Source organism: Sinocyclocheilus anshuiensis, unplaced genomic scaffold (genome assembly GCF_001515605.1).
Source record: "Sinocyclocheilus anshuiensis isolate Anshui unplaced genomic scaffold, SAMN03320099.WGS_v1.1 scaffold300, whole genome shotgun sequence".
Lineage (NCBI taxonomy): Eukaryota > Metazoa > Chordata > Actinopteri > Cypriniformes > Cyprinidae > Sinocyclocheilus > Sinocyclocheilus anshuiensis.
In genome coordinates this window covers 2,881,186-2,903,416 of record NW_015557379.1, presented here as the reverse complement: position 1 = coordinate 2,903,416, position 22,231 = coordinate 2,881,186, and the positions used below count along the sequence as shown (strand labels likewise).

Genomic DNA, 22,231 nt, shown 5'->3' with positions numbered 1-22,231 from the left:
TGTATTACTTTTTAATGTATATATGTGACCCTGGACCACAAAACCAGTCATAAATAGCACAGGTATATTTGTAGCAATAGCCAAAAATACATTGTATGGGTCAAAATTATTGATTTTATTTTATGCCAAAAATCATTAGGATATTAAGTAAAGATCATGTTCCATGAAGATATTTTGTACATTTCCTACTGTAAATATATTAAAACTTAATTTTTGATTAGTAATATGCATTGCTAAGAACTTCATTTGGACAACTTTAAAGGCGATTTTCTCAATATTTAGATTTTTTTGCACCCTCAGATTCCAGATTTTCAAATAGTTGTATCTCGGCCAAATATTGTCCTGTCCTAACAAACCATACATCAATGGAAAGCTTATTTATTTTCAGCTTTTCAGCTTTAATATGATGTATAAATCTCAATTTCGGAAAATTTACCCTTATGACTGGTTGTGTGGTCCAGGGTCACATATGTTTCTAAATTTAAATAAAGCTGAAATAAAATAAAATTAAGTGAAATATAAATGCAAATATTGAATGAAAAAACAGAAATGAGAAATACTTACTTCATTGGATTCATTTAAATGCTAAAATTACTAAAACAAAAAATTTATACATAGTGTGTTTTATGTATTATTGTGTGTATTTCCAGGTGTGGTAGTAACGCAGCTCTCGGCAAGTGATGTTGATGCGGGCTCTAACGGTTGGCTGCAGTATCGCTTAGACAGCGGCGCTCAGGACCGTTTCATCGTTGATGCTCTCTCTGGTGCCGTTGTGGTCGGCAATGCTACGCTGGACCGAGAGGAGCGTAGCTCGTACCGTCTAGTTGTCATATCAACTGACCGAGGCACACCCCCTCTCTCGGGAACGGCGACGTTAACTGTCGTTCTGGACGATGTCAATGACTCCCGTCCTCATTTCATAAGGCCTGTGCAGACCATCAGCGTTAACGAGTCAACACCGCCAGGAGAGGTCATAGCTACTCTCACCGCTGAGGACCCTGATCTACAACCTCGCCTGGAGTATTACATCATCTCTGTGGAAGCAAAGGATGATGGGAATAATCCAGTGGATGGGCTGCAGCAGTCATTTGGAATTGACTTTTACACAGGTGAGCGATTATGTCTTAAGGGACGTCACCAGTAGCTCTTCATTTGAAATTCAGCAACTAAACATTTTTATTAAAAATCTATTTTCTATGGAGAAAATGAATGTGATTTTAACTTCCGGGAACCATGTTGTGCTGTGTTGTGTTGATATTTGTGTCCATCTTTATTCTCAGGTGCTGTTTTTGTACGAAACCCCTTGAACCGAGAGCTGGTTGCCACTTTTGAGATCATTGTATCAGTGCATGACAACGCCAGTGATATTATTGACATGTCCGTCAGTGTACCCAATGGTAAGAAAGATCTTTCTGTCAGCTTACTTACTTTCCGTCTTTCTCTCCCTCCTGTTTTCATTTTTTCATCTATTTAATTTGCTCACCCTCAGGTCATCCAAGATGTAGATGAGTTTGTTCACTGGAGCAGATTTGGAGAAATTTTGCATTTAAATAACCAATGGATCCTCTCCTGTGAAGTAATCCACACCACTCCATGTCTCGTGAAGCAAGAAGCTGGTTTATTGCAAATATGCTTGTGGATTATTAACATTACTTGTGGATTATTGTGACGTTTTGAGCAGCTTTTCGAACTCTCATTCTGACGGCACCCATTCACTACAGAGAATCCATTGGTGAGCAAGTGATGTAATGCTAAATATCTCCAAATCTGTTCAGATAGAGAAACAAACTCATTTACATCTACAACTATTACTTTAAGATTGATCACATTGCAGTTTATTGAAAAGACCAGTATGTGCTCTGGGTGCTGGTAACTAGTGGGACACTATGTCCACACCAGGCTTATTAGCAAGCTTGACCAGCAAAGTTAAGCAGGTTTGCCAGAAACCATGCTGGTGACCAACTTCCAGTTTGTCAGGTTTTCCTTCCTATGATTGCCAATCTTGACCAGCACTAAACCAGCGCGAGGGGGAAATTTGATTTAGTTTCCTATTTCCAGGAAATGAACTAATTGAAATTTAATTTCTGTCCACAGCCAAACTGACCATCAACGTGCTGGATGTGAATGACAACGCTCCTCGTTTTCGTCCTTTCGGGGTAGCGAACTTCTCCGAGAGGATTCTGGAGGGTGCCGTGCCTGGTACCACACTGCTGTCGGTGACGGCTGTGGATCCTGATAAAGGACCCAACGGTCAGATCATCTATCAGCTCCTACACCTGCCCCGGGGAGACTACATAAGACTTGAAGACCCATCTACAGGTTACACACATAAACACATTCGCATTTCTATTGGCTTTAACCATAAACCCTAAGAAACAGAAGCTTGAAAAATGGGTCTTGCCGATTTAATTTTATCTCTAATCGGCATGGTGCATGTTTTGCAAAATCACTATCCACAGGTAAAATTGTGGCCAATCGGACAGTGGATTATGAACAAGTGCAGTGGTTAAACTTCACGGTGCGTGCTCAGGATCATGGCACGCCTCCTCGCTTTGCTGAACTTCCTGTCTATCTGAGGATTGTTGATGTCAACGACAACAACCCAGTCTTTCAACAACCTTTATATCAGGTAAATCAGTACAAACCAGAGAAACAGGGTACTGTGCAGATTTAATGTTTTTCTTTCCTGCTCAATTCAGGAAGTATTTTAATTCTGATAGAGGATATTACAGATGTGAAGCTCATGCAGTGAGATCAAAGTTTGACACTTTAGTGAAAATGCTTCTGGGTTGCCTTTTGCTTATTTAATGCAAAATCTTAATGACTAATTATAGTAACTACGAATTTTAAATATGGCCAGTGATTATTTATATGATTATTTAGTTAGAAGTCTTTATGCATTTTCTAATACCTTTTACTTGTCACAGTTTTCAAAATCAGTTTATTTCAGGATTTAAATGTGATTTTAAATATTTTCAATGTTGCTATAGGATTTTCAGTTTCCACAAAAAAAAAAAAAAACATTAAGCAGCACAACATTGATAATAATAAGAACTGTTTCTTGAGAACCAAATCAGCATATTTGAATGATTTCTGAACGATCATGTGACACTAAAGACTAGAGTATTGATGCTGGAAATTCAGCTTTGCATCACAGGAATAAATACAAATTTAAAAATATATTCAAATAAAAAACTTTTTTTTAATTGTAATAATATTTCACACAGTATTGCAGTTTTTTCTGTGTTTTTCATCAAATCAAGCGTTGGTGCACATAAAGTAAGAGACTTTTAAACCGAAGATTTTGTGTATGTTTGTGTGTGCAGAAGTCTATTTTTGAGGATGTTGCACTTGGCACTATTATTGTAAGCGTGAGTGCGACAGATGCAGACTCTGGCCTGTTCTCTATCATTGAATACGGGCTAGTGGATGGAGAGGGCAAGTTCGGCATCACACCCACTACGGTGAGTGTGTTTGGTGTGAGAACAAAACAAAGACAATAACAAATGCCATTTATGTTCATTTTTAATGTCTTATGTTATCAGGGTGACATCTACATCCTGTCTGCCCTGGACAGAGAGACCAAGGACCGTTACACACTCACAGCCTACGCCAGGGACAACCCTGGAGGCAGCCCCAACAACCGCAGGGAAAACTCTGTGCAGGTACATGCAATGTGTGGATGAGCTGAAAAAATATGGAATTACCTCAGAAATCATATGATCCACATCATTTCATAATTATTACTTCCAAACTCAAAAGTAGGAACTTGGAGGCACCATATGTTGTCCTTTATTAGAGGCCAAATAAAAATATGTTTATGGCTCATTTCAGACACAAAAAGATGAACTTGTGTCATCATTTTATCTCAATGTGAAATCAACATTCAAACAACCTGTTCTGCAAACTGTAAAGTCCAGTTGACCACAGGAAGAAAAACCAAACATGGATAAAATGATTTGAGCAAGAGACTTTGACGCAGTCAAGGTGGAGTCTCCTTCACTTCCAGTTCCTGTTTAAGGAGGATATGAAGAGAGCATCAGCTGTGCAAATGAGGTTTCACAAGATGTGAAGTGTTTGTGAGGTGGCCGAGTGTTCAGCTTGCACTTCCTCTATTCACACTGTTGTTATGAGGAAATGGGAAGTATAGAAGCAAAACAAGCAGAAATTTAAAATACCATCGGCTGATGCAATTTTCAATGCAAGCTTTGCATAATATTGACTTACTAAAAGCTCCAAATGTGAGTAAAATGCCATTACAAATCAGCTTTGGTGAGTCCAGATGGCCAGTAACTGTTTCAGGATCTGTATCATCATTATATGTTTTAATTGGAATTGTTGGTTTGCTGTATTCCCAACCAGTGTTCAGATATCAAACTCTCTTGTACATGTTTGCATTTTTTGTACAGAGAGTTTCAGTTTCATGTGAACAGTTTTGCATGAGCTGACCTCAAATACTTTGAAAAACAACCAAAACAGCTTTTGCTACTCCACCTTATCACCTCTGAATCAGATCTCTGAGCTCCATCTCTCTCTCTCTGTATCTATCAGGTGCAGTTAACAGTGCTGGATGTAAATGATTTCCGTCCACGCTTCTCAGAGAGAGTTTTCACCACTAGTGTGTTTGAGAATGAGCCGGTTGGTACGTCAGTGATCACAATGAAGGCCATTGACCTCGATGAGGGGGAGAATGCATTACTTACTTATAGTCTACAGGGCCCTGGAGCGGGTAAATCACACACACACACACACACACACACACAGATATACAGAAATATAGATACATGGGTTGCAAATTTAAGATGAAAGAATTGGCTCTTGGAATTTGAATTAAATTGGATTTCTGTTACTTTTTATAGTAAATTATACACACACACATCATTTTAACTTACATAATTTTATTTTAACTTACTATTCACCATCGTGTTTGCTACCTTGATTCAAAATCATGTGATTAATTGGAAATTCAAGCCATTCTCAATTTACTTTCCATGTACAATTTGATAAACGCACTCGAGTAAGGCTTACATAGTTTGATGATGTTTCTGATGTCTCTTCCTCTCTCTATCACAGATGCGCTCTCTCTGGATCCTGACACTGGGCTGATTCGCTCCCTGCGGTTACTGCAGAGTTTTGAGAGGTTTAATCTGACTGTGGTGGCGACCGATCATGGCAGAACGCCTCTCTGGGGAACCGCCAGTCTTCAGATCACCGTCATAGATGTCAATGATAACAGGCCGATCTTTGTGCGGCCTGCCAATGGCACTATCATGCACATACTAGAGGTGTGTAGCTGTGAAAAACCAATCGCTCATTTTTATTACTAAATCCTATTTTCTTTGTTTGAATGTGATGTTGAGTGAATGCAGGCTTTCTCACTCATCCTGCAAATTACAACTCGACCACTTTGATGTATTCTCAGTTCTCCCACAGCACTCTTCTTTTGTCTTCCTCATTGTCTTTCTCACATCACAGGAACTTCATAGGAATATCCATTACATGTAGCTGTCTAGTTGCATGCTGAAACACGCAGTAGAGATCTCGTGTTTGCTTGTGTGGTCAAGCTTCCTGTGTACGTCTGACAGCCAAAGTGAAAAGATCGTGTTTCAGATCTTTGTGATCATTTTGAAGCCCTTTATTCCTGAGCCCAAGTGATGAAACCCACCCCAGCGACTCAGAGAGATGTTAACCGTAGTGTCATCATAGCAGATAGTATTTTGAGGACTTTGAGGAAACTTTGTAAGTTCCTCTTGCAGTAAAGACAAGTCTTTAAAACCTTTCAGAAGCACTAAATGGCACATAAAAATATAAATTATGAGATTCCCTGCTTTTAATTCTGACTGAAATCTCTCGCATGGACGAATGTTCAATACTTTGTTCAATACCGCTCAATACTTTGTCCCAAATCTGTCACATGGAGGTCTGTCAAATTTCATCTGGACTGTGAGAGATTGGATGACCTGTTTTTGTTCAGGGTCAGACATCATGTATGAGTGAGCATTCGTTCATGTTTTGTGTGTGTTGTTGCAGGAACAGCCTCCTGGGCTGGTGGTGTATGAAGTGTTTGCCACAGACGAGGATGAGGGGGTGAATGGAGAAGTCCGGTACAGCTTCCTGCAGACTGGAGCAGGAAATAGGGACTGGGAGAACTTCCATATTGATGCAGTGAACGGAGTGATCACCACTGCAGTTAAACTGGACAGGGAGAAACAAGCCCTGTACAGTGTGAGTCTTTCTTTCTAACCAGACCAAACCAATCATTTCAAAATAAAAGACAATTGAAAACAGCAGGAAACCTTCAAAAATGATGCAATAACAATTTAAATCTCTGTATTGGTGTGCAGCTGGTTGTGGTGGCATATGACCTCGGGCAGCCCGTCCCATATGAGACCATGCAGCCGCTGCAGGTGGCTCTGTCTGACATCGACGACAATGAACCTGTTTTTCTTAAACCTCCGGTAATGTTTTGATCATTTTGTTTTTGATTATCAGATATATCACTATTTTTCAAGTACAGACTATAGGCCAGTTGGCCAGTTTAATATTAACCCTGTAAAACCTGACTATGAAATAATAATCATAAAAAAATTATTTAATGAAACATTTAAATTAAACTTTAGACAAAATATTTGTTTGCATTTGTGTTTATCACATTTGATACATCAGGCTTTTATGCCTCATAATATAATGTAATGTAATGTAATATAATATAATATAATATCATATAATATGAAGCTCATACTTGAGGAGGAAAAGAAAACACCTCAATTTTATAAAGAGGGCAAAATAGAGCAAAAATATGCAATTTGGTGCTGTTGCTGATAATTATTAGGCTAATCTGAAATTCTGATAGCTTGTAATGTAAATCAATAAGATCTTTATATCAGTATAATAGACTACTTACATAATATGCATATAAATATCAGTTGCAGTCTGTTCCTCCCCATAATATCTTAGTAAGATATTTAAATGCTTGGTTTTATGATCAAAACTTTGATTATGGAACAAAATATAAAATGCAATGTGCTGCAGTAATGACTGAGAGATGTAAATCACATTCCTCAAAAGCCTGATGTATTGTATTTAATGCTCACATTTTAACATGATTTTTTTTCTAAAAATGATGAACGGGTAATCAAGTAACCCTACGTTGCTTCAGTCTAGTAAATGTTTGTCTTGAATATTACTATCAATATAAAAGTTATTCTTTTGCAGCAGAAAGTCACATGTATGTGGATGTTTTCAGAAATGTACAAAAAAAATTGCTTAAAAAAAGTACAAACTATTAATCAAATGACGGAAGGCATGTAGTAAACAGTTTTTTCAGCAAAGGCCTTAGAAATTTGCATATCAAATATAATGCAGTAGGCTTTAAAGGGACTTTTACATCATGAAATGTGATGGTTGAAATTTTTTCCCATCGCTTATTGCTTAAGTCTTGAATTCTGTGTGTTGCGTGTATTTCAGAGAGGAAGTGTGCCGTATCAGTCTCTGTCAGTACCTGAGCACTCGTCTCCTGGGACCGTTGTGGGGAATGTGACTGGTGCAGTGGATGCAGACGAGGGCTCTAATGCTATCGTCTACTATTTCATTGCAGGTGTGGACACAACATTAAACAACAAAAATGAACCCCTATAGAAGCATTTACATAATTATACCATGCTTATCCAGAGTTTAGCTCCGTTCAGCTGTTCAAGGCTCCGAATTTCATGTGAATTGTAATTGGATTTTACTGAATTAAAATGTATCTGACAAGTAATCTCTCTTTGCTGAACATATTCGTGAAAGAATATACAGTATATGAAGGTTAGTGAACCAAGAATCTTTGATCAACTACTGTAGGTCAGGACTGTTTCTTCTTAGAACATTTCCGCCTGCAGTTACAAATGTACTACTCAGTTTGCATAATTTTGTTGCATCAGTGGTGAAATTCAGATTTCTGAGAAACTTTGAATTTTCCTTATAAACTTAGCAGAACATTGGTAGTATTTCATACATGGCCAGTGTAAACATTTTATTAACTGCATTACTCGTGCTCTTTTCTAGGAGGCGATTCTGAGGGAAACTTTGGTATGAGTGTGGCCGGAGTTCTACGGGTCAAAAAAGACCTGGATCGGGAAGAAATCCTAGTGTATTCCATCATCGTTAAAGCTTCCAGTAACCGAAGCTGGTCTCCTCCGAGAAGTCAAAGGTCACAGCGGGCCCAAGTGCTTGACCCAAGCCGTGACCCTACATTACAGGAAGTAAGAATCTTCCTTGAGGACATCAACGACCAGTCTCCAAGATTCACAAAGATGGAGTACACTGCAGGTAACAGATTTGTTGTATTTTGAAACCATTTTCAACATTTTTATTTTACGAAGGTGTAAAGAGTACCTGAAAACCATACTTGATTAAAAGTACAGATACCTTACAGTGAAAATTACTCCACTACAAGTTAAAAGTCACCAATTCCAAAACAACTTGAGTAAAAGTCTTAGCGTATCTGAATTTAACAGTACTTAAGTATTTTTACTTATATGAAATATAGGCTCAAAAAAGGGACTATACAAAGAGACATGCCAGTGAAAAACTGTAATGTTGTGGAGAAGCTGGAGAAAACAGGCAGAGGCAAGGATCTATGTGCAGGTATTTAATGGAAAACCTAGAACAAACAATAAATCAAAAACCACAGGGAACAAAGAACAGATTGACGGACAAACAGACTACCATTACACTCAACAACTCACAAGGAACTAAAGAAACACTAGGGGTGTATAAACACAGGGGGCTAACAAGCATAACAAGATAACAAGACACACCTGGGTAGACTAATCAAGGGGAACCAATGAAGAAACAGACTATAAACTGACTACAAACAACACGGGAGACAGGAAGTGACAAAAGTCCAAGACAAGGCACAGAGAACGTGCAACAAAAACAATAAAGAGGTGATTTGTGAAGAGAGCATTCATGTTCATTTTCTAAAACCAATATCAAATTTGCACAAAAAAAAAAAGATCCTTCAAAAAGGTCTATTCAGTATAATGGATAAATAAAATTATGAAATATAGGCTCAAAAAAGGGACTATACAAAGAGACATGCCAGTGAAAAACTGTAATGTTGTGGAGAAGCTGGAGAAAACAGGCAGAGGCAAGGATCTATGTGCAGGTATTTAATGGAAAACCTAGAACAAACAATAAATCAAAAACCACAGGGAACAAAGAACAGATTGACGGACAAACAGACTACCATTACACTCAACAACTCACAAGGAACTAAAGAAACACTAGGGGTGTATAAACACAGGGGGCTAACAAGCATAACAAGATAACAAGACACACCTGGGTAGACTAATCAAGGGGAACCAATGAAGAAACAGACTATAAACTGACTACAAACAACACGGGAGACAGGAAGTGACAAAAGTCCAAGACAAGGCACAGAGAACGTGCAACAAAAACAATAAAGAGGTGATTTGTGAAGAGAGCATTCATGTTCATTTTCTAAAACCAATATCAAATTTGCACAAAAAAAAAAAAGATCCTTCAAAAAGGTCTATTCAGTATAATGGATAAATAAAATACAGAGTTCTGGCATTAAAGAGGTGATTTGTGAAGAGAGCATTCATGTTCATTTTCTAAAACCAATATCAAATTTGCACAAAAAAAAAAAGATCCTTCAAAAAGGTCTATTCAGTATAATGGATAAATAAAATACAGAGTTCTGGCACTTTAATGACCACAGAGAGTCAAGACCTCGGTTTAACATCTCATCTGAAAGACGGTGCTTTTTGTCAGTGTAGTGTCTCCGTCACTACACTGGGGCGTTACGACCCACACAGACCACAGGGTGAGCACCCCCTGCTGGCCTCACTAACACCTCTTCCAGCAGCAACCTAGTTTTCCCAGGAGGTCTCCCATCCAGGTACTGACCAGGCTCAACCCTGCTTAGCTTCAGTGGGCAACCAGTCTTGGGCTGCAGGGTGATATGGCTGCTGGTGATATGGCTGCATTCCGCCAAGACCAAATACATTAACATTGTCATGTACATTACCATGCCAATCCCTCTGAGAGTTGTCATGACAGAAATAATGTTAAGTAAAATTAAAAATTAATAGCCTTTTTGCACTGAATGTGCTGTTTCGGCGTCATTGCCGGCTGCAGTCATGTCCTCATCTCAAATAGAAAACACCTGTGATTCACAACTACTTGCTAAGGAACTTACATTCACGTAATGTAGCTTTGTTGACAAGTTTGGGTGAGTAGGGGCTAGATAATAGTACTTTCAGTGCCTTGTAGTTGGTGATATCGTTAAAAGCTAGGTGCCATGCAAAATGTAATGTGTAATTGCAACACTCATTACAAATGTAGTGGAGTAAAGAGTACAGATGCTTATTAAAAAATGTAGTGTAGTAGAGTAAAAGTTGCTAAGTAAAACTACAGAGTATTAAAAAAAAAAGATACTCAAGTACAGTAATTAATTACATTTACTCAAATACTTTAGACCTCTGCTATTTTAGGTATTGCTTTTATTCATTTCAAATTTCCCACCAGTTTTTAGGTTCATTTAATTTTGATCTTTCATTTACTTTGCATTACTTATTTATTTATTTGGTCTAAAACCCTCTAGCGCCACTATCCGCTCAGAACTGACTTTTTCTACTGCTTGCAACTCTTTGGTCTTAAACTTCTACTTCTGCTTTTGCTGCTCATCTAAAATTGATTGAATTACTTTTCAATCTCGATCATCTTCGTTGGAAAGTGTAAAATATATTTCTTCAAATAGACTTCTATAATCTAGTTATAAACTGAAAAAGCTGTACAAATAAGTTATAAAAATATGGTTAAAAAAAATTGCGTGACCCTACATTACAGGAAGTAAGAATCTTCCTTGAGGACATCAACGACCAGTCTCCAAGATTCACAAAGATGGAGTACACTGCAGGTAACAGATTTGTTGTATTTTGAAACCATTTTCAACATTTTTATTTTACGAAGGTGTAAAGAGTACCTGAAAACCATACTTGATTAAAAAAAAAAATGTTATTTATATATTATGTAAATATTTTAATTGCTTTCACATTTTATTTTAATTCAATCCCTATGGCAACCTCTATGGTATGTACTGTACCTGTTTAGATAAGTAAACGTAAGCTTACCTGTCTCTCTTTCTCTGTCAGGTGTGGCTGCAGATGCTAAAGTGGGCTCAGATCTGATCCGGGTTCAAGCGATTGATAATGACATTGGCAACAACAGTCTTGTTCTTTATCACATTCTGTCTATCCGCTACATCAAACTGCATTCCAATGACTCTGAAGACATGGGCAACGTCTTCATCATCGGTGTGTGTGTGCTTTACACACTGTTTAACTTTCTGTTGAAATGTCAGTTAATTTAGATTGGTGTTATTTTTTTAGTGACTCTTCTTTTTTTCCAGGTGAGACTGATGGAATCATCCGGACATTTGACCTGTTTATGGCTTATGATCCGGGTTATTTTGTGGTGGAGGTTTTGGCGAGAGATCTGGCAGGACACAGTGACGTGACTCTGGTGGGCATTTACATTCTCAGAGACGACCAACGGGTGAAAATCGTCATTAATGAGATACCAGAGCGTGTCCGACTGTTTCAAGAGGAGTTTATAAACCTGCTCTCAAACATCACAGGAGCCATAGTCAACACTGATGACGTACAGGTACATGCGTGCTTGTGCTGTCATTATTACGATCATGAGAAATTAAATTACAATCCTTGTCTGTACAGTTATATCCAATATTTCTCCTGTCATGACCATGCAAATGAGTGAATCATATATTTCTTTCCCATAGTTTCATGTGGATAAAAAGGGAAGAGTGAACTTTGCTCAAACCGATGTTCTGATTCATGTGGTCAACAAGCAGACCAACCGTATTCTAGATGTGGAGAGGTAAGAGTTATGTACCAGACATGACCGATACATATCAAATGGGCATTTCTTGAACTGTACATCTTGCTTTATTTTTTTTTATATTGATTATTGCATTTGATTAATGCAGTAGTCTCATCCGCAGTTGCTTTGTTCCTTTGAGGAGGATTGATTGATTGATTCACTGAATTGATTTTCAGGGTGATTCAGATGATCGATGAGAACAAGGAGCAGTTGAGGAATCTGTTTAGAAATTACAACGTTCTGGATGTTCAGCCTGCTGTGACTGCTCGTGCACCTGACGACCTCACCACCTTACAGGTGTGTGTGTGTTTGTATACAATGTATTTGCTGTATTAAGAATACATTATACACAGCATGAATGCCTATTAATTTCTTTCAGATGGCCATTATCATCTTGGCAGTTTTACTCTTCCTTGCTGCCATGTTGTTTATCCTGATGAACTGGTATTACCGCACAGTGTGAGTACTTTCTTTACAAGCAATAGATTTTCACAGAAAGAAGCACCACTTCAAATCCTGTTCTGTCACTTGCCATGTTCACTCACTTCCTGTTCAATGCATAACCAGGCATCTGAGGTTCTGATTTTTTGTTTCTTGCTTTTAACAGGCACAAAAGGAAGCTGAAGGCAGTTGTTGCTGGCTCCACAGGTAAGTTGCTGGGAATGTCCCATCCCTCTGTTTGGAGGAAGTGGAGACTAATCCTCACATGGGTTGAAGTTTAACAAACATGGCTTTGTGTTTGTTGTCAAGGTAAAGCATGTTTGGTTTTCTCTCTCTATCTACAGGAAATCAGGGGTTGATGGATATTCTGGATATGCCCAACACAAACAAGTACTCGTTTGAAGGGTGAGTGAGTGATACAATGGTGTTGTTGATATGAGCCTGTTTGTATATGTGTTAACAGAGCTCAAGACTGCTAAAATAATCACAGGTGTGGCAAAACTTAACATATTCATACTATTTGAGATATGTTCAAAATACAATGTTGATTATCATCTAACAGACTAAATTGCACGGTTTAATTGATTGCATCACAATGCATCTCTTTCTCTGTATGTGCTTGTAGAGCAAATCCAGTGTGGCTAGATCCTTTCTGCAGGAATCTGGAGTTAGCGGCACAGGCGGAGCATGAGGATGACCTTCCTGAAGACTTAAGTGACATTGCTGACCTCTGGAACAGCCCGGCTCGCACACATGTAATAAACTTGGAAAAAAAAAAAAAAAAGCACTCTCAGAATCATGCCATGGTGCATGTATTGTCATCACAAGAACCTAGACCTTCTCTTTGTCTTCTTTTACCTTTGTGGGGTACTTAAGTGTCATCTTCACTTTATAGGGTACTAAATAACTATCTTGTCTTTTATAGGGTACATTTGGACGTGAGCCTCAGGCCTCTAAACCAGAGGATGACCGATATCTACGAGCTGCTATTCAGGAGTATGACAACATCGCCAAACTTGGGCAAATCATGAGAGAGGGGCCCATCAAGGTGAGAACATTCACTCCAAATCTGATATCAGAGCTACTGATGAACCTGGCAAAGGTTGGAGAACATAAACAGGCAAACCAATAAAAATCTTTGATAGCATTTTTCATAGGAGATGGGATCATCATAGAGCTTCAGTACTTTTTGAGGCCTGATTCCTAGACACAAATCTGAACTATAACATTTTTCAAATGTATTTTCAATTTAGAATCAACATTTATGGTGTTATTTTGTCTTAAAACTCAGTTTGGGACCCAATATAATAAAATGTGGAGTGAGATCATGTTCTTAATGAAGTGAAATATCAGAATTGTGCTAAAGGATTCAGTTCATAAGACACTACATGACCAATGCTGCCATCCAATCAGGGCTCGCTGCTAAAGGTGGTTCTGGATGACTACCTGAGACTCAAAAAGCTGTTTGCCGCCCGCATGGTCACCAAGTCAACCAGCCACAGTGACCAGTCTTCAGTCACAGAGGTGGGCGATGTGACAGGGTGCTGTGTTTGCTCTTCCTGTACACCCTCTTCCTCACTGCTGGCTGACTACGTCTCCACCCTGTCCTATCAGTAGAAACCCTGGGTTCTCCTTCTGTCCAGAGTCATGTGACCCTGCTGATGTTTCTCAGGCTGTTTCACAGCCTGCTCACTGCTCTCCACTGCTTCACAGATGTGTTTGCTGCTCTCTGTTTCCTCTAAAACTGCTGTCAAATTGTAAGTTTTTTTGTTGTTAATGGTTATTTTTCTCCTTCCTTACATTGTCTTGCATCCATCCATGCATCCATCTACCAATCTAATTCCATATATGTATTGTTGAATCCATAATATCAATCATCTATCACTCCATCTGTCCTTCCTTCTACCCAACCATCATGCATCTATTTATTCATCAATGCATCTACCAATCCAAAATTCCACACGTCCATCTATAATTGCATCCATCAACAATTCCATCCCACCATGCATTTATTCATCATGCCATCATTGCATCCATCATTCCTTTTATTCACCCACATGCATCCATCTATTCATCTACCAATCCATAAATCCATGCATCCATCTGATTGATAACTCCATCCCACATCCACACATTTATCACTCCATCACCTACAAATCCATAAATGTATTCAACCATCCATAATTACATTCATCAACTAAACAAACCATTAATTCCTCCATTTACCCACTCGTCCATGCATCTGTCCATCCATGCATCCAACTACTATTGCATCTATCCATATTGCACATCCATTCATGACTCCATCATTCTGTTCATTGTTTTATCATTGTATCCTACATTCCTTGTATCCATTCACCAATCCATAAATGAATTCAATCATCCATCCACCTATCCAAACACCCAAAAAAAAACTATTATCCATCCACCATCGATCCATCTAACCAACCAACCATAAACCCACCCAACAAACCAACCAACCATCTATCCCATCCATTCATACATTCACCCACCCAACCAACCAACCATCCATCCATCCATGCATTCGTCACTCCATCATTGCATCAATTCCATTCAATCATTTCATTCATCCATCCATGTTCTCCTCTCTCAGCTGATCCAAAGCGACCTGGATGAAGATGACGACGAGTGTGTTGGTGTCGGAGGTCGAGGAACCCTTCGCTTCAAGCACAAACTCCCAATCGAGCTCAGGGGTCCTGACGGGGTGCATGCGGTTCACGGCAGCACAGGCACGCTGTTGACCTCTGACCTCAACAGCCTGCCTGAAGATGATCAGCGGGCTCTGGCACGCTCCCTTGAAGCCTTGCACGCAGATGGCGGACTGTATGCCGAACGCAACGCCCGAACAGAATCTGCAAAATCCACACCTTTGCACAGAAACAAGGGCAGCGACACTCTGTCTGAGAGTCCGTTAGAGATCACAGAATTATGACTAGCCGAGGCCTCGCTGGTCTGAGAAAACTACAACGTGCATGGCACTCCTGGCTCTTTGTTTTGAATGGAAACTCTTTCCTGCGATGTGGAGAAGAGTTCAGGTTTGTAAGGGCCAGGTGTGAGGAGGGTGTGTAGATGTGTGTGTGGACCTGGAACGTCCAAATCAAGGGCAGCTCATCTTGTCAGGGCTACTTCAAGAGTACTGACACTTTAACCACACACAAACTACACAATGGGCAATGAATGCACTCTCAGACCAGTGGAAGGCCGAATACGGACACTAGTTTTTATTTAGTTACTTTTTCATATTTCAGTGGGACACCAGGGAATAACATGGTGATGTATGTGTATAATGAACTCTTTGAACTGCTTATGAGAGTATATCTGTGGGGCTTGTCACACCGCGATTAACCCTGGGTTAAACATTATTTCACACTTGGAAATTGAAAAAGGGTTTAACTCTGGGTTCTGAAGCTAGAACAGAGTTGGCACTGTTTATTGCAGTGCCATGGGTATATAGTGTGAAACAGTGCAGTGCTAGTAAACGTTGATGAGTTTAACAATAGACAACCAGTTGTAAATGAATTCATTCAAATATTCATGCACTACGTATGGCTGCAGGAAGTATCTTTTTACGATATGTTTAGTCGAATAGTCAGTGTTTAAAAATGTTGAACAACGATGGTAAACATGTTAACTGGAGAGAATAAGAAACAGTATTATTTTATTATTTTTGTATGTATATTGTTTTTCTATAGTGTTAAAATTCACAAAGCACGATTGCAAAGGTTCTCATCTTTTATGCAGGGGTCCCAAACAGTTCCCTTGACTGCCATTGCTTTTACATTTACATTTAGTCATTTTGCAGACGTTTCTATCCAAAGCGACTTACAATTGGGAAATACATAAAGCGATTCTTCTTAAAGAGGCAAACAGATACAGGAAGTGCTCGTAATACCAAGTTTCAGGCATTTGTTCAAATAAGTACAAGCTAGAAAGGGATGGAATAAATAAAAAGACAAAGTTTTTTTTTTTTTTTTAATTTAGGATGAATTTATTTGTCGAAAAATGGATATCCCCACCCTAAACGCACGCCATTAGTTGAGCTCATGTTGCCGCGTCTTTTCGCCCAATCCAACCTACAAATGGCTGGCTTTTAGCTATCGCTACTGCTATAGTATTATTGCGGTACCCATACTTCAAAATACTGTCGATGTCACAGTATTTTCCAGATCCGTTCCATAATGCATTACGTTAGTAAATATACTCACATTCGGTACCGAAACTGAACTTCGTTGTGTAGTGGAGCTTGTAGCTCAGAAGCGTTTGGCATGTAGTTTGAGTGGTACTATGCTACTACGGTTTAATGAAAAATATGAGACGATACACCTTTAAGGCAAGATGGCCACATTTCCATGTTTATAAAAGCAGGTTGCGTGCTTTAAAATGTTAACATTTGTGATCACTGAACATGACAACCCAGGGTAAATTATTAACAATGTAAAAACGTGCTTTATTTATTTATAAACCATGGGTTAACATGTAAGTGTGAAAAGCCCATTTGATATAAAGAAGAAACGACCACAAGAACATAGACTGTACTGCAAGCTGCTCTGTCGGTGTCTTTATAGTGAATTTTAAGACATCACAAAAATGACTTAATGAACTATCTTTAAAAAAAAAAATTGTGAACTATCTGAAAAAAGTGGAAGACTGCATTCAAGAAAATGGACTAAAAGCTGTTCCATGGACCAATGAGGAAAGCCAGTCAGCAGACCAAACACTGTTTCCACTGAACACTGAGGCCAGAGGTTTGGTCAACTACAAACTTATGTGTCATGTGTTTTAATAAAAACGGCAGTGAAACTATTCACAGTGAAACTAGTGCTTGAAAGGTTCATGCCATGCCATAACTCAATTTTACCTTAAAAAAAAAAAAGGGAAAAGTCAACATTAAAATATAAAAGTCAAGCTATTATGTTTCATTTACAGAACACTGCCACCTAAGGGGGAAATACCATGTCTTTATTTTCCTTTACTTTTTTGATAAAGAAAAATAAAGATTACAAAAGATATTTTTGGAAAAGAAAAATGCTGACCTACCAAACAGAGTTAAGTATAAATGGTTGTATTTAATTGTATTTATTTTTCAACATTTTATACCAGATTATTTAAATGGTGTGTTTTAAGGCATTATAATTTTTTATATCCCCTTTTTTGTAAGTTTTTTTCCCTCTCATTATTGTCTAGTCACCAGCGATGAGGCTGTAGATGGAAAATCTTTGTGGATCCTGTTTGAATAAAGAAAATATGCAACGGTTTTGCCTTAAGGTCCTGAAGATGATAAAATATTGACCAAAGCAGCAGTCATCATGAGGATGGCATTCCTCTATGTATTGAAGCCTAGCAGCAGGATATTAAAGACAGTAACGTGGCCCATGATACACGTACACACTGCACTGACAGAAACTAGAATATCTCAAAAGTCCTGTTACTTATTGAATAGTGTATTAAAATCAAACTGGAAAAGTTAAACGATTACACAATCATGACACCCATATAAATGCTGCCATCAAAGTGGAAGGTATTTTTTGTTGGAATATGTTGTGAACCCAAAGTTGTCCAAAATAAATGGAAAGAAAAATGTAGTTTTGTATTGTTTTTAATCATCTTGCTAGATTATGCAAGTGAATACAAAGATTCTTCTGCCACCTAGGGGCATTTATACTAGAATAGCAGGCCTTCATGTTTGTAAAATGTAAGTGTAAACAGATACTTAGAGCCTCATTTATGATACATGAACATTATGTAAATTGTCACTGAATTTAATGTGGTAATTTACACAAGAACAGTTTATGAATAATTAAAGAATTTTGTTTCAGACCCAATACATTTAAGATGTAAACTCAAAGACGACGCTAAACTACAGTTCAGCCACATCAAAATGTATTGATTTAGAAAACAAGACTTCCATCAGATTCACTTGTGTCCAGAACAAGTCAGTGAAATTAACTGAAAGGGCTTACATTATAGTTCAGAAATGGCCTCCGATTGGTAAAAGAGTATCAGAGGTGGTTCCTGATTGGTTGAGAAGTCTGGGTTAGCCTGTGATTGGTGGATATCACAGTCAGATCAAATTAGGGTTTGATTAGTTCTTCTGGTTGGATCTGCATTATGTGGCACGTGATGTGGAGTTGCTCAAACCAGAGGAGGCACCAGTTAGAGGCATTTTCTTCAGTGTTCGGTTAAGCTACAGAAGATCAAAGAGGTACAATCAAAATGTGACAACATAGACGGTTCATTCAAAAACAGATCCATAAACTAATTTAACGAGGAAATAAATGTATAGAAATGTACAGAAAATCTACATAAATGTAAATGTTTAAAAATTATTCAAGAGCACGTACCTCCTCAAACTTGTGGATCTGTCGGATAAAGAAATCTCCATAGCGACGGGCAACCTTGGTGTCTGCAATATGGATCATATCCTGGTGGAAGACCAAGTAAATTCACTATTAGAGTGACTCGCCAGTAAAAAAAAAAAAAAACTAAATATTATTTTCAAAATAATAAGACAACTGGCATGAATATTGTAGCCCCATATTTAATCTCAGAAATTAAAGTGTTCAATTTGGCGGTTTAAAGACAGAAACTCGACACACACACACACCTTGTCAATGTAGAAGTCGACCTCAGAGGCAGACTGAAATTCTCCATCCAGAGCAGAGATGCCACTGGTCCACACCAGGTTCTTCATCTTGTGTTTGAAGACCAGCAGCTGGATGCGAAACTCCTGCTCGGACATGTCCAGGAATCCAGCCAGTTTGGCCACAGGCATGGTGGTGTAGAGCTTCAGGAAACTGACAGAGACACATGGAGTCAGCAGAGGACATTTCAAAGTGAAGGAGAGCTCATTACACATCATCATAGAATTCTTGTTCTTCATCCAAAGAGACAGACCTGCCCTCAACATGAATAAGCTGCTGTTGTACCTGCGGATGGTGGAGAGCTGCGCCTGCTGCTGCACCTCCTCTGCAAACACCTTGAGCTGCTGCTGGAATGGTTCTTTGTGATAATTTGGATGAACATTATCATAGTTTGGAACTACGGGTGACAGAAACTTGGGGCAGGCAAAGCTGAACAACTCCTCAAACACCTGAAGATCTCTGAAAAAGAGAAAAAAAACCCTCAATTGCTCCTTTTATTGTCTATATAAATTATACATGATATATTATCATTTTAAAATATATGCTATATTGAATATACTTTGATCAAAAATTTTGGGGAGAGTAAGTTTTTTTTTTAAACATTAAATTGAGCAAGGATGTATTAAATTAATCAAAAGTGACAGTAAAGGCATTATAACATTACAAATGATTTTCATTTCAAATAAATGCTGTTCTTCTGAACTTTCTATTTAACAAAGAAAATTCATCACAGAAATAAAAAACATTGAAATGGAAGTCATTTTAATTTCCAATAATATTTCACAATATTACTGTTTTACTGTATTTTTGTTCAAATAAATGCAGTGAACCTAAGAGACTTCTTTCACAAACATAAAAAAAATAAAATAAAAAATGTTACCATCCCCAAAGTTTTGTATGGTAGTGCATAGGGATGCTCCGATCCGCCTTTATCGCCTCCGATACCGATTCCGATACCTAGGGCTCGGTATTGGCCGATACCGATCCGATACTATGAGCACGAAGCGCTTACAATGTGCGCATCCGGTGTGCAGAATGATGCGCTTGAAGCAACATGGAGTCACAGCCTGTGTTGTTTCAAGCGCAGTGTTGTTTCAAGCGCATCATTCTGCACACCGAATGCGCACATTGTAAGCTCTTCGTGTTAAAAACTACAAAGCACAAAGTGAGGAGAAATTGATGCGTAGTGTATTATATCTGTGCAGACATTTATTCACAAATCAAGTATAATGGGAACACAGAATGATCTTGGAGAGAGCTTTACCTAACTGACTGTCGTAACTGAACGCAACCAGGGTTTAAAGGGGTCATATGATGCGATTACAAGTTTTCCTTTCTCTTTGGAGTGTTACAAGCTGATTGTGCATAGATAGGTGTTCGGCCAATCACAATGCACTGGGTCAGCTGGCCAATCAGAGCAGACTGCGCTTGTCAAAGGAAGGGGCTTTGTTGAAAACGACGTGTTTGAGAGAGGCGGGGCATAGAGGACCTACAATAATGTACAGTATTTGAAAAATAATGTTTTTTGAACATTAAAGCATGTCAACATATTCTGTTACACCAAATACACAAAATAATGATCTTTAAAAAAGCATCATATGACCCCTTTAAAGGCTGAACGAATGACTGACAGCCACAGCGGAGAAAAGAGTTAGTGTGAACTTTAATGTAAGGACTTAAATATTCATATGTAGCTCACATTAAGGTATTGTATGGCTTCAGAAGTAACACAGAATAATTCGCACAATTGGGAAAGGAAAAAAAAATTAAATAAAATAATCTCGGATTTGGATCGGCCCTCTCTGACCGATACCCGATCCGAAAAAAATGGCACTATCAGAGCCGATGAATATCGGATCGGCGCATCCCTAGTAGTGCATACATACATAACTTAGCATAATGAGTGTTCTCACCCTTTCTGCATGCGGAGCATCTTGTCTCCGTATTTCTCGCGCAGCTGTGTGTGAATGCTCTCGTCGATGCGCATGGGGTACATAGTGAGAGCGATGGCCAGCAGCCCGTGCATCTGCTCATTCTGTTTATTAATCTGTTCAGAAAACAATAAACAATTTAGATTAAGCATCACACCATTATGACAGTACAGACTTGAAAGTACAACAGAATGAAATACAATCTTGAAGTAAAACACCTGGAATATCAATGCACAAAATGACAGCACCTTCATCAGGAATTACATTTTTTGGCATTTTGTATGTAATCAGCATTATCCTTTATGCAGTAATAGAGTAATTTGAGCATTTTAACAACCAATACTACAAAGACAAAAAGCACTGACCATCTCATACTTGTAAGTGGTTCTCTGGAACATGTTTCTGGTCCTCTGGATGTACAGCAGGATGTTGGCGAAGACACGAATAGCATCCTGATAGCGTCTCATCATCAGATACGCGAAACCCACATAATAATAGGTGGTGATCTGACACTCGGGCACACGTGAATACATGCTCTGAAAAACACAAGATAACCAGATTTGATTTGATGAACAATGTTAGCACGCTGCCGCACCTCTTTTTTGTCTTGAGTAGGGATGTAACGGTATGAAAATTTCTTATCACGATTATAGTGACCAAAATTATCACGGTTATCAGTATCATCACGCTATTGTTAAAATGTGCTGAATATGTTAAAAAAGTACCGACACATAAATCACTTCAAGTTTTATATTTAAAAATCAACAAGCAACAAATAAAAATACTTTTTGTTTGCATAATCACTAAAACAATAACATTACCAATGATGTTCGGATTTTAAATGACAACTTGACTGACAACAGTTTAATAGCATGTTGAAATATCTAATGTAAATGTTCAAATAAAGCTTTGAAAAAGTTTAATAAAAAGGTAAACCTCACATTTCAGCCTTTAAATAAAGAATAAAGATATAAGTCGAAATGATAAATAATTAATAAATGATTATATGTATTTTATCTGCTCCATAAATAATTCTAGATAACTTATCTGAATTGTTTAAATGTGTAGAATCCACATAAGCTTGTTTTTCATCAACCGGTCAAAATTGACAGCAGGGCATGCAAATTCGGTCCGTTTTTGGCCAGACAGAAACCGCACACAGGCTGAATGTAAATATAAGTCTCTGTAAATCCACTCGCTGACAGCAGATGGCGCTTATGGAAAAGCTGAAATAGAGCTGTTTCCGTAACCTCCGTGGACAAAGCAGTATTGCGATTAAGAACACTT

General features: G+C 38.3%; 2 protein-coding genes across 3 annotated transcripts in view; one reads left to right on the top strand and one right to left on the bottom strand.

The window, feature by feature from the left end:
* The window catches only part of cdh23 (cadherin-related 23), a 270,976-nt gene extending 254,824 nt beyond the window's left edge, over window positions 1-16,152 (top strand). The window contains exons 47-69 of the mRNA XM_016474656.1: window positions 651-1,109; window positions 1,281-1,397; window positions 2,095-2,319; window positions 2,460-2,629; window positions 3,327-3,464; window positions 3,546-3,665; window positions 4,552-4,729; window positions 5,074-5,285; window positions 6,031-6,225; window positions 6,345-6,458; window positions 7,468-7,597; window positions 8,047-8,310; window positions 11,163-11,324; window positions 11,420-11,676; window positions 11,810-11,907; window positions 12,087-12,207; window positions 12,290-12,369; window positions 12,518-12,558; window positions 12,696-12,756; window positions 12,977-13,106; window positions 13,277-13,399; window positions 13,765-13,875; window positions 14,966-16,152. Of these exons, the coding sequence (XP_016330142.1) occupies window positions 651-1,109; window positions 1,281-1,397; window positions 2,095-2,319; window positions 2,460-2,629; window positions 3,327-3,464; window positions 3,546-3,665; window positions 4,552-4,729; window positions 5,074-5,285; window positions 6,031-6,225; window positions 6,345-6,458; window positions 7,468-7,597; window positions 8,047-8,310; window positions 11,163-11,324; window positions 11,420-11,676; window positions 11,810-11,907; window positions 12,087-12,207; window positions 12,290-12,369; window positions 12,518-12,558; window positions 12,696-12,756; window positions 12,977-13,106; window positions 13,277-13,399; window positions 13,765-13,875; window positions 14,966-15,304 (3,845 nt within the window). The 3' untranslated portion in view covers window positions 15,305-16,152. The remainder of the gene's footprint in view (window positions 1-650; window positions 1,110-1,280; window positions 1,398-2,094; window positions 2,320-2,459; window positions 2,630-3,326; window positions 3,465-3,545; window positions 3,666-4,551; window positions 4,730-5,073; window positions 5,286-6,030; window positions 6,226-6,344; window positions 6,459-7,467; window positions 7,598-8,046; window positions 8,311-11,162; window positions 11,325-11,419; window positions 11,677-11,809; window positions 11,908-12,086; window positions 12,208-12,289; window positions 12,370-12,517; window positions 12,559-12,695; window positions 12,757-12,976; window positions 13,107-13,276; window positions 13,400-13,764; window positions 13,876-14,965) is intronic.
* A 1,341-nt stretch (window positions 16,153-17,493) lies between these two features.
* Window positions 17,494-22,231, bottom strand: part of LOC107679167 (eukaryotic translation initiation factor 3 subunit L) — a 10,267-nt gene continuing 5,529 nt past the window's right edge. For both annotated transcript variants that reach the window (XM_016474653.1, XM_016474654.1), the window contains exons 10-15: window positions 21,310-21,480; window positions 20,927-21,060; window positions 19,299-19,472; window positions 18,977-19,166; window positions 18,714-18,794; window positions 17,494-18,556 (exon numbers count right to left, since the gene is read on the bottom strand). In XM_016474653.1, coding sequence (XP_016330139.1) covers window positions 18,479-18,556; window positions 18,714-18,794; window positions 18,977-19,166; window positions 19,299-19,472; window positions 20,927-21,060; window positions 21,310-21,480 — 828 coding nt within the window. In that variant the 3' untranslated portion in view covers window positions 17,494-18,478. The remainder of the gene's footprint in view (window positions 18,557-18,713; window positions 18,795-18,976; window positions 19,167-19,298; window positions 19,473-20,926; window positions 21,061-21,309; window positions 21,481-22,231) is intronic.